This window comes from Cynocephalus volans, chromosome 1, assembly GCF_027409185.1.
Source record: "Cynocephalus volans isolate mCynVol1 chromosome 1, mCynVol1.pri, whole genome shotgun sequence".
NCBI classification, from domain to species: domain Eukaryota; kingdom Metazoa; phylum Chordata; class Mammalia; order Dermoptera; family Cynocephalidae; genus Cynocephalus; species Cynocephalus volans.
Genome location: NC_084460.1, coordinates 135699616 through 135715465, shown reverse-complemented (window position 1 = coordinate 135715465; position 15850 = coordinate 135699616). Strand labels below are relative to the sequence as shown.

Genomic DNA, 15850 nt, shown 5'->3' with positions numbered 1-15850 from the left:
ATCATTTTAGGAAAACATCTACTAAAGCTTATTACATATAGTTAAAATAAGCTCGTACTCACGGCTAATGTGGACAGTTTCATCTCATATACATCCATTATGTCAGATATTCTCACATCATTAATCTGATCCTTTATCTAGGTTTTAATAGTTAAAAAATCAGGAAATTTGAATACCTGGCAAATGACAACATAAAACAAATGCCTACTCTGAAACTAAATCATTAAAATTCAGTGATGCCTGAGTATGATGATGAGTGTGAAAAGAAAATGTAGTAATCAGGGCTAAGGCTTTAACGTGGAATTGGGAGATTGTGATAGGATTGCACTCATACCTGCTAAAGGTCAAACCACAGGATGTTTCAATAGATTTGGATAACAAGTGAAGTTAGTATCTGCCAGCCCTCAACATCTCTCAGATGGAAGTACCTTAATTAACTAACCAATCAGAACAGGTTTGCATTTGCCTCTAAGAACAACTTTTTGTGGAAATCCCCTATAAAAAGCCTTTCCTGTACATTCCTTAGGTTACACTATTCAGGGCTCCTGTTACACAGTCTACCTGAATTACAATTCTGTTTCCCAAATAAATGCTATTTTCTTTGACCTCTGTGTAATCTTTATTTTAGTTAACATGAGTAACAAAGTAAAAAAAAAAAAAAAATGCTGTATCAGTTGGATCACAAGCATTTCACTAACGAGGCTATTGCAGAAGAATATATGGGTAAAATCTGGTATGCTTTCAGCAATTTTAAAAATATTTCTAAAGCTGGGTGCGTGGGGAACAAGGGAATGAAGGATAGCTCTATTGACATGTTGAAATTTTAAGACTGGTTTTTTTCTTCCTTTCTTTCCAAACTTTCCAGAATATCATTACTTTTTATATTAAAAGATAAGCTTTCAATGATGAAATCTGCATCTAGAGTTGTTTAAATAAATGTTATAATCAGAGCTGCATTCAACTGGTATGTACCAAGCACAATCCCATTTATAATTGCTATTTATCACTCACCACCACTCCAGACTGAAGTTTCTCTATTAATTCCTCAATGTTCAATCCAGGAATGCTATCTTTCAAAAGGGGAGGAGTAAAACACCTTACTGATGCTGGAAAACTGTGATTTAATGATTGCAAAGGCACTCTTCTGGGCATATGTTCTGTTTCCTGTTGTCTATAAGCATTGTTTGCTGCTATACTTTCTCCAAGTCTAAGTGAGAGTCAAAAAGAAATAATTACATAAAAATAGAGCAAAGGCAGAGTTACGGTAGAATTAGGGTATCTTTTAGAATGGGTCTTGTTTTTGGAATAAGTCTTCAAATGTTCTTGAAATAATCTTGGAGACCATGATAAAATGGGGTTTTGGAAAATATCCTAAATAATCCAGAGGAAACCCTTTTCTAATTAAAACCCTTTATAATGACAACTCTTATCTCTTGTTTGTAGGCATTCTAAAACTAGTTTGTGTGTGCATTATCTGTAATAAGTACAAAGTTACTGGTATTGGTCAGAGCAACCTTCTTACCATGGGTGACATCACCTGGCCTTTATCTACACCCTCCAACCTTCCCCTTTCTTACCCAGTAGTTCTTACCAACCTGACTTCCACTCTGCCCCTTAAAAATCCCATCTTTTTCCAGCTTCAGGGCCTTTGTATGAGCTGTTTTTTTACCTGCTACACTCTTTCTACCAGATCTGCATAGAGCTGGCTCCTTCTTATTATCAGGTCTTAGTTCAAATTCACCTCCTCAGAAAGGCCTTCCCTAACCCACTAAGTAATACTAATATTAACCATCCCTCCTCCTCAAAGTAATGTGCACAATATAAAACTTATTTTTGTAACTTATCTTCCATCTAGAGCTCAAACCTCATGACAGCAGGCAACCAGTCTAACTTACTGCAATATCTAAAATGCCTAAGCCAGAAAAGAGGATCTTGAATGTTATAACCACAAAGAAATGATAAATGTTTAAGTGATAGGCCAACTATTCTAATTAGATTATGAAATATCTGCACGTATTGAAACAACAAACTTTACCTGATAAACATGTACAATGAAAAAATAAAATTAAAAACAAAAACAAAAACAAAAAAAACTTAAAAAAATGCCTAGAAGAGGGCCTGACACAAAAAACCCACCCATCCATCCATCATATAAATTCACTTTAAGCTGTCTAAGATAATGTCAAATAAGGGCATTAAATAGTAAGCATAAATGGATACCTGAAGTAGTGCCCAAAGAAAAAATTATCTACAACACAAGTAAGACAGGGAAGGCCTCCCATACTGAGGCAGAGGGTGAGACTCCGATGTTCCGTGAGGCTGGAGCTCTCCCCTCTGAAGCTGTGTGGTTTTGCTTTATGTCAGGTTACCACAGTAAAAGCAAGCAAGCCACCACAAAATGCAGCAGCTTCAAAGACAACTTCTACCTTATAACTTGAGAAGTTTCTTGTCTATTTTTTTGTCAAAAAAAAAAAAATTATAAAATGAAGGGAATTTTGGTTATGTGGTCTCTAGGTCTTACATTCCACAGTTTTTTAACTGTTAATTTATGACTACCTAAATTATTAATTCTGAAAAATGGGACTGCTAAGTCAGTATACAGCATATAAAATGGGTTAGCCAAGTTTTTCTTAAAGGACAAGATAATAAGTATTTTAGGCTTGAGGGCCTATATGGTCTCTGCTGCAAGTACTCAACCAAGTTGCTATAGTGTAAAAGCAGCAACAGACAATTCAGATAATATAAAAAGAACTGGTGTGACTTTGTCCCAATAAAACTATTTACAAAATAGGCCCCTGTCCACTGGCCAGTTTGCTGGCACCTGGCATAGAGGAAATGTCTTACTTATTTACCAACTGCTTCAAATTACTCAAACCACTTTTATAAATCCATTTATAAAAACCACTTAAAATTTTTAAAAATTATTAAATTGGACCCCTAGTAGACATTTTGCTAACCACTTAGATTACCAACAGCCCCAAAACCTGAGATTTTTAAAAACATAATTGCAAATATTCTTTTGTTGTTTGAAATTAATGAGAACAGTGAAAAATTCTGTCTGGCCATCACCTATTCTATTTTCTGATAAAAGCAAAGAATTTTTCTTTGGAAACTCTCCCACTCCCCTATGACAGCTAATTTTCAGTCCATGTAGTTGATGTAGCTGACCCCCGGCAAATGTCCCAGATCTGGTCAATGACAATGATGTTTAGACTTTTCACTTAATCAGGAAGGAAAAGTTCTTTCTATGAAGGAACTAAACTGGCAGGATGTAAGCTAGAGTGTCCAGAAACTACTTCATTAAAAAAAACTGGTAAGAGACAGAATAGTACCCAGATAACATATTTAACCACCCGGATATAGTTTTTCCCTGAGTGAATATACATTTGGACTTTTCAGTTATAGAAATCAAAAAATTTTTAAATCATTTGAGAGATTATAGATTATTATAATGAAGTCTTCAATTCACTAATTTACTAATCTACTATATTAAGGACTACTAAAGAAACATAGCAGACCATTCCAACACCACAAGTGATACAATACAAATTATTACAACTCACACTAAAGCAGGAAAATCTGGCAGTGGAGCGGCTTCCAATAATGTTCTCAGTCCAGACTGCACTTGTTCTCTATTATCTGATGTTAAAGCAAAAGCCAAAGGAGTAACCAAACGTGGATCCTAAGCAAATCACAAACCAAAAATTAAGAGGCAGAAAGAATAAATAATGTCAAGTATTTTACAATAAGGTGAGTAAACAGAGCTAAGTCATAAAATAATTCTAGGAAAATTCTAAAGTGTTTCCATCTGATGTTTGAATGTATTATGAATCATTACCTTGTTTTAGCTGTTTACACTGCCATGTAATCAATATGAACACTTGCATAAAAAAAAAAATCTGGCTAAGGTTTTGAATATGTTCAAGTGTGCCTATGAAAATTCCGCCTTACATATTTTGATGAATTTAAAATATCATTCACAACTGACTGATATTTGGAATTACTGTTTAATTTTTTTCTAGCTACCATTTAAAAGAAAAACTTTAAAAAAGGCTAATCATTTCCAAATTAATTAGAACTATAAAATAAAATGTAAAATTCAATTAACTCACATCAGAAGTTTAAATTTAACGACTGAAACAATATACTTTAAGTCTTTCATGTCAGTAAATATAAATATTTTACACTAGTACTGTAAGCCCCAAATCATCTATTATGAGAAACATCTCCTAAGAATTAATATAAAATTCGTTTGAGTTGATTTTTTTTTTAAAAAAACATTAAGCTGTTAGTGAAGAAAATATTAAAATATAAATTATCTATAATTAAAATGTTATGTGCCTTGTAGGTAACTCAAGTAAAATCCGATGCCACAGAACTATGATAAGAGCAGGCTTTTATCTCCACAAAATCTTAATGGTAACCCTTCATAACTCTTCCCATGGAGGGGGATCATTATTTTCGGTTTGTAGTCAACGAAACTGAAGTTCAGAGAGGTGAAATAACTTGCTGAAGCTTGCAATGACTAGTAGAGTCAACATTTGAACCTGTTCTCTTAAGTATAATGTTCTCAAAGTATATAAGCAGCCCCTGCCTAAGGTTTCAGTTTTGGCTTCTACCCTATCTATACATTCACTAGAGTCATCTCTGTTAAGTTACTGCAGTATCCTAATTCACACATTTTTGTTAAATACCTGTTATAAGCCAGGTATTATAGATATCAAGGTAGGTATTGTTAAAGTTTATGGGAGGCTGCTGTTTTGGACTAGCCTCCTGCACTAGGCCCTAGCAGAACAGACGAGAACAAACCAGAATGGAATTACTTGGCGTCACTTGGGCTAAGTGTCACTTAATCAAACTGAACTTTGAAATGGGTCAGTTTTCCAGTCAACCTGAGTCAGTGTATTAAGTCTCTTCTGTCTTAACCTTATAAGGAAAATAACTCTGGAACAACCAATCTGCTTTTGCTTCCATTTCTGCCTTCTTCAGTCCTTTTCTATCTATGAAGCCAATCTCCTCTGCTCAGCTCATGGGAACACCCTTTCTACAAGGGTACTTTAAAAAGTTCATGCAGCTGGGGCAGTGGGGGGCTTCAGGCCTCGGTCATGCCCCCCAACACAAGCAATCAACTCAACAACAACCATAGAGACTCCGCAGGAAGTGCCCCAGGGTCCCATGAGCTGGGCGGTCGGGGGCCGAGGGTCTCAGCCACGCTGCCACCAGACCCTCAGCCAGCCCAGTGACCATCACCGAATTGCTGCAGGAAGCACCCCGGTCTCTCCTGAGCCAGGGTGGTGGGGGGGCCTCAGGCCTTGGTCATGTCCCCTACAACACAAGCAATCAGCCCAGCAATGAGCAATGAGCTGCCACAGGAAGAGCCCTGGGCTCTCCTGAGCTGGGGTGGTGGGGTGGTCTCAGGCCTTGGTCACAGCCCCGACAGGAGCAGCCAGCCCAGCGACAACCACCAAACTATGGCAAGAAGGGCCCTGGGTTCCTGAGCTGGGGTGGTGGGAGGCGAGGGCTTTAGCCACACCCCCCTGACATCTGCACCCAGCCCATCAATAACCAAGCCACTACTGGAAGCCCCCCATGGGTCTTCCCTGTGGGAATGTGGGGTGTGTCACAGGCATTAATCGCCCCCTCCTTCTTCCTCCTTCCATCACATTTCCTTCCCCTTTTCTGTCTCCCTCTCAATCCCAATTGTTCTGCAACATCATAGAATGTAAAAAAATAATATTAATAAAAAAAAATTTCATGGTAAAATAGAATTAAAAGATATTATGAATCTTTCCATGAACTTTCTGAAGTACCCTCATGTTTTATAGAATGAGGTATTACCTGATTCTAGAATTGCAAATAAAACTCAGTCAACTAAATTTGTATTTTGATAACATATAGAGCTCTTAATCACCTACTATTATCATTGGAATTTGTGAGTTAGTTATTTTCTGCATGCCCCCTCTAATCTTATCATCACTCACAATCAACTCCTTTTCTTTCAGATATCTCCCTATCCCATTAGTACCCTATCTCATCAACCCTAATCAAAACCAAAAACCCTAAAACAAATGTCACCCTCTCCCCAATGCCAAGAGAAACAAATGAAGAAACTTGCAAGTATGACACAAGAAAGGAAAAGGCTGAGGAAGCAGCACTGTTGTGAACACTCTGTACATTAGAATTAGGAGCACTTACGTTCAATTCCTATGAAACTATGTAAAATAACAGTGCAGTGAGACTATAACTACTTAAGACAATTAACAATTTTAAGCTTTCTTATGATGGTTAATTCTAAGAGAAACATTTCTGAAGATTAAGAATATTAAGACAGAAATTTAAGTATTAGGAAGCATTTACGTATGAATACACTTCAATGCTTGAAGAGTTTAAACTCACCTGAAGGATTTTGTAGAAGCTTACTTCCATACCAGGAACCAAATGTTTAAGTTTGTTCATCAAATCAAGAGTTTTCAAAATTACATCACCAGCAAGTTTGCTTTAAAAATAAGTCATTTAAATTAGAAAACTCAGAAATTTCTTAGCTTATTTCTGTCCATAATTCTAATGAAACATCTTTGTTTTTAAAACTCAAGAAAAAGTATTATTTCTGTTGAAAAGCAAAAAATATCATAGAGATCAGCATTCTTATAACTTGGAACCCAAAGAGAACTGGTATTAACAATCTAGGTTTAGACAGTGTTTCTTCTCCTACTCTCAAATACCAACATACTTCAACTTTCTGCTCCAGATAAGTAGTAGTACTGGAACATGACCCATTTAATTCTTAGCTTTGTCACTGGAATATCAACAATAAAGGGTAACCTCCAGCAATACAGTATACCTATTATGTAGTCAATGAATTATACTGGGCCGTGTTTTCAGCTTTGTACCTGAAAGGGAGTATAAAAAAGTAAAAAGAGATAATCCTTGTTCTTGAGGAGCATAATTAATAACAATTATGACTCTGATGGAAATGGGAACAAATCATAGGGTCTAGTGCCTAGCAAGTCCTCAATAAAGATGTATTAGATGAACTTAACTCATGACGGGGAAGAGGTATAAAAGAATGCCTCATTACTGTCAGTGAAAATCCACCTTTAGCTACAACTCGTGACATGCTAAAAAAGAAGAGCTGTCTTTGTTATTAAGAAACCTTCAGCAGTGACTAATTTCCTTTTAATAAAACCATTCCTCCGTTTTTTCATGCCTTTCATTTAAAAATGTAAAATTATATAAACAAACAAATTAAGTAATTACTAAAGCAATGTCAAAAAGGAGCTCCAGAAATGTTCAGGACCCTTACAAAATCACAATAAATTAAAACATGACAAAACAAACCTAAAAAATGAAAAACCATAGAAGCTAACAACTTTCTTCAGAAACACACAATCTATGAATTGAATTAATTTAAAAAAATTCATTATGAAAATATTTTTGTTAATTCTTTGCTATACTTTGAATTAACAGAACATACCCAAGGATGATCCTCCAAAAGGGATGAGAATCACATTTTACTGCCTTACCATTTTGCCATCTGGATTTCATATACTCACCATAATTCAGAATCTGCTACCTTTGTTCCAAACCCCAGATCAATCTTGCCATATGTAAACTGTTGTTCTATTAGAGTGGTACACTTGATAGTAGTCAGAATTTTTGCAACATGCGTTTTCAGAGTATCATCTCCGCACAGAGGTAAGTTTTTGTTAAGGTATACAAATAAACAAAAATTCTCAAAATACTTCATATTTGTATAATACTTTACAACATTCAGGATGATTTCACACAAATTATCTCATAACCACAACCTTGTGTAATTATGGCTACTTTGGCTCAATAACAGATTACGTAACTGGAGCTCAAAGCATTTAAGTGACTGGTAAGTGGCAAAAGATGAACTGGCACCAAATAGTTTCTGGATCAAAGGTCAAACAGAGAAAGGGTGATTCTTCACTGGATGTTTGTGTTTTGTTAGCAGGGATTACAATCGTTCAATAAATATTCTTGGATTAAGGGAAGTTACTTTCTCACATTTTGTATATAGTAAATCAAAGTATCTATCATTAAAAAACAGCCAAATTATGGTACTATTCAATGAAAGAAAGCCCAACTATATTAATTATAAGGTTAAGCAAAGTCGTCATGTGTCTCTACTGTAATAGTTCCCAACTTTGGGTACATGTTAGAATCACCTTTGTAGTTTAAACAATCACAACCAAAAAACCAATGTACAAACATACACACCCTACTGATGGCAAGGTTTCACATTACACCAAATCAAAATCTCTGGAAATAAGGTTTTGATGTCAATATTTTTTACATGTTCCCAGATCATTCCAATACAAATACGAGGTTGAGAGTCATGGTTGTAAAGTAAGAGGAAAATTAAGGAGTGCAAGCTCAGAATGGAGATTAAACAGGTGAAGTTTGCTCTAGGGTAGGACAAAGTTGGGCATATTCTTGTTGCTCCAATATAGAAGGAAACTTGACCAGGTAAATTTTAGAGAAATGGTTGAGATATTGTGGCTCTTTGTTCATAGTAAAAAAGAACTAATGAAATATTAAAAAATTGGTACTTGGATTTCTTAGCAACTCAAAATTAATTGATTTAGGAAAAGCAAACACAGGGAAAGACATAAGAAAATCAGTATACAGAAGTTAAGCAATAAAACTAATTATACAAGTACTCAATGTTTTCCTTTTCTTAAAATGAATCAACTTGTATTGATATATTTGTCTTTTTTATAACCAAGTGTGACATCTTTATTAAAACATTTATGAAGGCTTTCATTTTTAAAACACAAGCTAAAAAAATGGGCTAAAATCATGACAACTCCATCAATATTTCTTTGTACTCTTATACCCTCCACCAAAGAATGGCGTGATTAATCTGTCAGCATGGCAATTAGCATCAAAAGAAGAGAGTAACAAGGAATAACAGAACAGTCATTTTAGAATATACCTCCAAATCTCAAATTGTAACAAAAATGTTCAAGTTTAAAGAGTATTTCTCAAAATGTACTTTAGCTTAAAAGCTTTTACACCGAAAAATAAAGGAAAAAAAAAGTCTGGACTTTTTTAGAGACTCTTCGTTGAGATTTTTTCTGCAACTTAAACTTTAGTTTAACAATTCTGAATAGACATGAGCATAAGAAGTGACAAAATTACAAATAAAGATACAATGCAGTAAATGCAATACTAGGAAAAATATGATAATTTATATAGTTTTCATGTTTATGACAATAAAGGATATTTAACAAAACTCGTATGACCCTGACCATTCTTTCACATTTTTTTCTTATTAAGGCCTCATCTAGATTTTGTTCTGTGAACTGAAGCTGATCAAGGATTGTTGGCAGCAGAAGGGTCACAAAACGGTCAGCTGAGGAACAGTTAGCAGTATCTATGACATCCTGGAGAATTAACCATCACCAATGATTAAAAATTAAGACAGAATATAAAACAAAAAATTAGTCATCACTGAGCTCTAACGCTCTTCTTAAATTTCTTATATTTACTTCAATACTTCATTGACCCACATCTCCTATTTAAAAATTATTATTTAAAATTTACTCTTTTATCCAGTTTTGAGGGCTATGATGGCTTTTTTTCCCAAATGGAACAGTAAAGTTTTATAAACAAAACATGTTTTAATGAACTATGTGATTTAAAAATTATTCTAAATTAAAAGTATCAAAAACAAATATCCTGAATTTGCTAAAATGTAATTATAGTAATTAAATAATAGACACCGGTCTTAATAGTTCACAGCCACAAATAATTTTCATCAACAATTTCAAGGGGCTTTTTAAATGCTAAAATTGATTGTTAACAGTCAAGACAAAGATAAAATAGAATTATTTGTGCATAATCCTTAGTGAATGTATTTGATCACTCATACACATATTCCTTTTCTGCATAGGATCCGATTATAAGAGGGAAACACTTTAGAAAGATACTGGGGTAGGTGGAATGGGTATAAAAACAGGAGAATAGTAGAGAATGCTAAATTGCCCAGCTACTAGAATCTACCAGAATGTAGAAATTTTTGTCTGTATCCCAAGTGCCTAGCACATTGTCTGGAATGCTCCACCCCACTAACTGAATCCAATATACTCATGCACTGGATAATGATATTTTGGTCAATAGTGAACTCCACTACAATGGTAGTCCAAAATGATTATAAAGGAGCTGAAAAATTCCTATCACCTTGTGACACTGTTAACTGTTGAGACATCATTGTGCAATTACATTTAAAAAAAAAATAAATTTAGTGTAGCCTAAGTGTACAGTGTTTACAGAGTCTACTGCAGTATACAGTTCATTAGCTGACTACTCACTCATTGACTACCCACAACAATTTCTAGTCCAGCAAGCTCCATTTGTGGTAAGTGCATATACAGGTATACCATTTTTTAATCCTTTACACCGTATTTTTACTGTACCTCTTCTATTTTAGATATTTTTAGATACACAAAATATCTACCATTATGTTACAATTGCCCACAGTATTCAGTACAATAACACGCTGTACAGGTTTGTAGCCTAGGAGCAATGGGCTGTACCATATAGCCTAGGTGTGAAGTAGGTTATACCACGTAGGCTTGTATAAGTACACTCCACGATGTTCCAACAGTGACGAAATTGCCAAATAACACATTTCTCAGAAGGTATGCCTATCGTTAAGTGATTAAGCGATGCATGACTGTACTAATACATTGTTAATACACTCAACACCCTAATAAAGACAGTTAAGACAGCACCTACTGAGATACACGGAATGTGACCACTGCAAGTACAGCCATACAACTAACCATAAAAAACTTGTCAGACCTTTACTTATTACATTGAAATGAGTGTATATAAGCTATTCAGTGAAAAAAAGGAAAATACTAGTATACGTAACATTGGCAGGAAAAAATTCAATAGCTGAATGACAGTCTAATGGGATTATTAGTCATTGAGAATTTTTTTCTAAACTGTATGAACTGTAAGTTTATTATGAATGATTTTTAAAACAAATTGTTAATTGAGAATCAGGAAAGTGGAAAATTCATGAAAGTGGGAAAGTCAATATGTAAACCATCCCATTACCTCAAATATCTCCTTAAACAACTCCAGTGCTAAAACAGAACAGTCTTCTGAACCATCCAAAGGTTGGCTTAACCAACGAAGTAAAGCCACAGTGGGTTCTAAACACTTAGGACGGCCTCCCAGAATGGTGTTGCCAGATGGAGACTGTTCAAACATCATCTGAGTAAGCACATGGCGCAGCTGAGTCACTGAACAGAAGGCAAGAAGTAATTCCAAAACCTGTGCGATATAAAGTCTTCATTAAATGTCAATTTCATTGGACTTTAATATACAAAGCAAACATATATATATAATGAAGCTGAAAATGTTATATTTTTTAAAAAAAATTCCAAAACCAAAAAATAAAAGTAGCTTCCAATTTTTCTTTTAGTGTAATTTTTCAAATGTGTGATTAGGTTCCAGAAGGTTACAAAGAAATTAGTTAATGGTGCATATTTCGGATAAGCAGGACTATGAGAACCAAAAAGGGAAGGGCAACTTCAACTAATGTTACACTGCTATAGTACTTAAATTTTTAAAAATACAAAAATGTTTTGTTTTTAGAATCACTAAAGAAACTCACTAAAAAACATAATTTGAATTAAGAATACTTGCTATAATCTTAAAAATCCAAGAACTGTTATAAAGCATACTGTAGAGTAAGACACAAAAGTGGCTTCCCAAAGATTTAAAACCTTAAGGATGCTATTTCCACACTATGTTTACACAATGTTAGCATTATGACCCTGAGTTCCCCTGTTGTACTCCATTTCTTTTCTACTTTATAAATACGGCCTTACACTGTTACATAACATCCCGCAACCAACCTGTTTATTAGCTGTTAAATTCTACCTAATTTCATACTCTATCAGCCTATCACTTAAAAAAAATAAAAAATTACTTGATATCTCTTTGCCTATCTATTTTCTACCTTTTAAAAAATCTGTTTCTTTTAAATGACATATAGTTGGGATGCGTGTTTTAATCAACTTGATATCTATAGTATCTGATTTTAATAGAATTCAGCCCATTAGCATTTACTGTCAAAAATGATAAACAATCTTTGACTTATTCTTGTAATTGTAAACTGTACTATTTGCTTTTGAATAGGAAATACATTCACATGGTTCCAAAGTCAAACCCTGACCTCCAGTTACATTTCCTGGAGGCAAGCATTATCACCAGTTTCTCACATATCTTACCAGAGATAGGACATGCAGATACAAGCAGATAGTCTTCCACGTACATTAGTTTGCTCATAACATACATACATAAAAGTAAACAAATCAATCATTAATGCAAAGCTAGATGATTTTCCCATCTATATAACTAACAACCAGATCTAGAAGGAGAACTCTTGCAAAACTCTGGTACCTCTTCATGTTCTTTCCTAGACAATGCCCTAACTACTTGTCTCCACTACAATTCTGACACCATAGATTAATTTTACCTTAGATATTCTTGGATGTTTGTATTTCCATATAAAATTGTCAATCAGCTTGCCAGATTATCCAAAGAAACACACATGAAACTTTACATAATCTTAGGGTATATATTCTTATGTCTGGCTTCTTTAATTTAGGATTATAAGAGATTCATTCATACTGTCATGTGCAGTTACATGTTATTCATTCTCATTGTTGTATAGTATTCTAATGTAAAGATACACCATAGTTTATTTATCCCATCCATTGTTGATGGCATTTGGGTTGTTTACAATTCTTAGCTGTCAGGAGCAGTGCTGCTATATTTTATGTCTTTTGGTGAACACATGTATCCAATTCTTTGGTGTAAATACCTAAAAGTGGAAATGTGGGGTCACAGTTTATGCATATGCCCAGCATTCATACATAATACCAGTTTTCCCAACTGGTTGTACTGTGAATACAGTATGAGAGTTATGGTATGTTGCATATTTTTCATTTTAACTATCTGGTGGTTATGTAGTAGTATCACATTGCCATTTAAATTTGCATTTCCCTGAAGATTAATAAAGTTTAGTAACCACTTCATGTTTATCAACAAATTCAAGTTTGTTTGCTCAGGTGTCTATTGGGCTCAGTGTTTTTTCTGATTTATGCAATTAAAAAAATATACATATATTTTGGATAAGAGTCCTTTGTTGGATATATGTAATGTGGATATCTTCTCCCAATCTGCAAGTAGCCTTTTCATTCTCTTATTGGTGGTCTTTTCATAAACAAAAACCCTTAATTTTAATGAAGCCCAACTTAACTTTTTTCCTGTATGCTTAGTACTTCTGTTTCCTGTTTAAGAAAATGTTTTCCTGTCTCAAGGCTGTGAAGATATTCTGCTAGATGTTTCTTCTAAAAGCTTCATTTTTTACCTTTCACATTTAGATCTACAACCTGTCTTGTACTGATTTTTGCATTTGGTGTGAGGTGGGAGCCAAGATTCAGATTTTTCCCACATGGATATTCAATTAACTCAGTGGCGTTTATTGAAATGACCATACTTTTAAGACTCCGCTATTATCAATCAGGAGACTCTAGTGTTGTTCCATTGGATTAGTTGCCTATCCTTATGACAATAATGCACTGGCTTTATTATTGTAGATTTAAATTAAGTTTTGATACCTGGTAGTATAAGTCTTCCAACTTTGTTCCTTTTTTTTTCAGGACAGCCTTGGTTATTTTTAGCTCTTTGAATGTCCACATAAATTTTATAATCAGCTTCGAAATTTCCATATATACCAAAACCAAAACAAATATAAAAACAAAAACCACTAAAACCTATGGGTTTTTGACTGACTTCATATTGTGAATTTTTCCAATCCATGAACTTGGTATATCCATACTTATTTAGGCCTTGTATTTCTCTCAATGTTTTGTAATTTTAGAGTAGAGGCTTCGCACGTTTTGTTATATTTATTCCATAAGCATTTGACGTTTTTAAAAACCAGTAAATGATAAAATTTTAAAAAATTTATCAGAATATAAAAACAAATATTTACATGTACAGATGCTGTATCCAGCTACCTTGTTAAATAAATACTTAATTTTAATAATTATTTCTGTAGATTTATTTTAGATTTTCTGTATTCACAAATATGTCATCTAAAAAGCTAGTTTTATTTCTTCTTTCCAATCCCTATCCTTTTTATTCATTTCTCTTGCATTATTGGGCTGATTGGGACTTCCAATATTATGCTGAACACAACTAGTGATAATGGACATTCTTTTCTTATTCCTAAATCTGGAGGAAAGCTTTCAATAATTTGCCATTAAGAATAATGATGCAATAGATATTTGGTAGTTACTATATCAGGGAGAGGAAGTTTCTGTTTATTCCTAGTTTGCTTATAATGAGTGGGTATTAAATATTATTGAATGCTTATTCTTCCCTTAATGAGAGGATAATATGATTTTTCTGCTTTTTTGTGTTAATGTGAGAAATTATATTACTTTTCAAATGTTAAACAACCTTTGTGTTCCCAGAATAAACCTCATTTGGTAATAATAGATGATTCTTTTTATATATTACTGGATTTGATTTGCCAATATTTTGTTTAGAATTTCTGTACCTATGTTCATGAAAGATATTGACCTATTAATTTTCCTTTCTTGTAGTATCTTTGTCAGGCTTTGCTATCAAGGGAACACTGGCCTTATAATCAAACATATTTGTGCACTATCATATAAAAAAAAGATATCCAACTATTTCTCCCCCCACCAAGATGCTTTTTGCTTTCGCTGTTCCCTACTTCTATCTGTCATTCATGAAGCAAATTTTTTCTTTTTTTTGTGACCAGTGAGCACACCGGCCACCCCCATATAGGATCCGAGGTCTCGGCGCTCCCAGCACCGCACTCTCCCAAGTGAGCCACGGGGTCGGCCCCATGAGGCATTTTTATTACTTTTACTTCTCCATCCTCTTTCAGGTTTTCTGACAACTTTGGAATGCTTCTACACCCTTGCTCTACATGAACTCTTAAATTTCCTGAGATAGTTTAGTAACTTTAGATTATCAGATTTTTTTCCTTGCTGTGTATCTCTTATATTCCGAGAATCCTTATTTAGCACTTATATTACATATTTGCAGTCACTCTATCAAGACCCATTTAGATATTAATTAGGAATAGTTCTCCTATTGCATAGAAAGGAATTTTTGAAATTTTAGCATTCAAAATATATAGAATCATCTGATGAAAATATTTCAGAAATGACTTTGGCAAGCAATAAACAAGAAACAAAGTTCTCAAAACAGAAACAAATGAAAACATGGTTGATCAACAAACTTGCACTATTTCAACTCCTCTACCATGTTCTAGAGTCACTGTTGCAGATGATTAGTTCAAAGCCATCCTAATTTTTCTCTTCTGTAAAAACTTGTCCTGGAACATAAGTGCTAATTCACACCACACAAAAATCAATTCCAGATGAACAGACTTATATGTGAAAATTTAAAAACTATAAAGCTTTTAGAGAAAATCATAGGAGTTCATCTTTGTGACTTTACAGTAGGCCAAGAATGCTTAAATGGGATACAAAAAGGACTAAGCATACAGGATGACTGATTAACTGAGCTACATTAAAATCAAGACACCATTAAGTGAGTAAAAAGGCAACTCATAGAACAGAAAAACATATATCTATCTAAAGGCTCTAAAATAATTCCTACATGTAAATAAGAGAAAGACAGATGACACATTAAACAAATGAGCAAGAGACATGAATAGGAACTTCAGTAAAAAGGATATATAAATGGCTTAATGAATATGTGAAAAGATATTAAACTTTACTGATCATTAAGAATA

The 15850-nt window shown here is 34.0% G+C and overlaps 1 protein-coding gene across 1 annotated transcript in view; it reads right to left on the bottom strand.

The window, feature by feature from the left end:
- The window catches only part of CIP2A (cellular inhibitor of PP2A), a 51555-nt gene that overhangs the window by 17571 nt on the left and 18134 nt on the right, over positions 1 to 15850 (bottom strand). The window contains exons 9-15 of the mRNA XM_063099837.1: positions 11095 to 11313; positions 9254 to 9413; positions 7554 to 7695; positions 6397 to 6496; positions 3564 to 3682; positions 1012 to 1207; positions 63 to 137 (exon numbers count right to left, since the gene is read on the bottom strand). Of these exons, the coding sequence (XP_062955907.1) occupies positions 63 to 137; positions 1012 to 1207; positions 3564 to 3682; positions 6397 to 6496; positions 7554 to 7695; positions 9254 to 9413; positions 11095 to 11313 (1011 nt within the window). The remainder of the gene's footprint in view (positions 1 to 62; positions 138 to 1011; positions 1208 to 3563; positions 3683 to 6396; positions 6497 to 7553; positions 7696 to 9253; positions 9414 to 11094; positions 11314 to 15850) is intronic.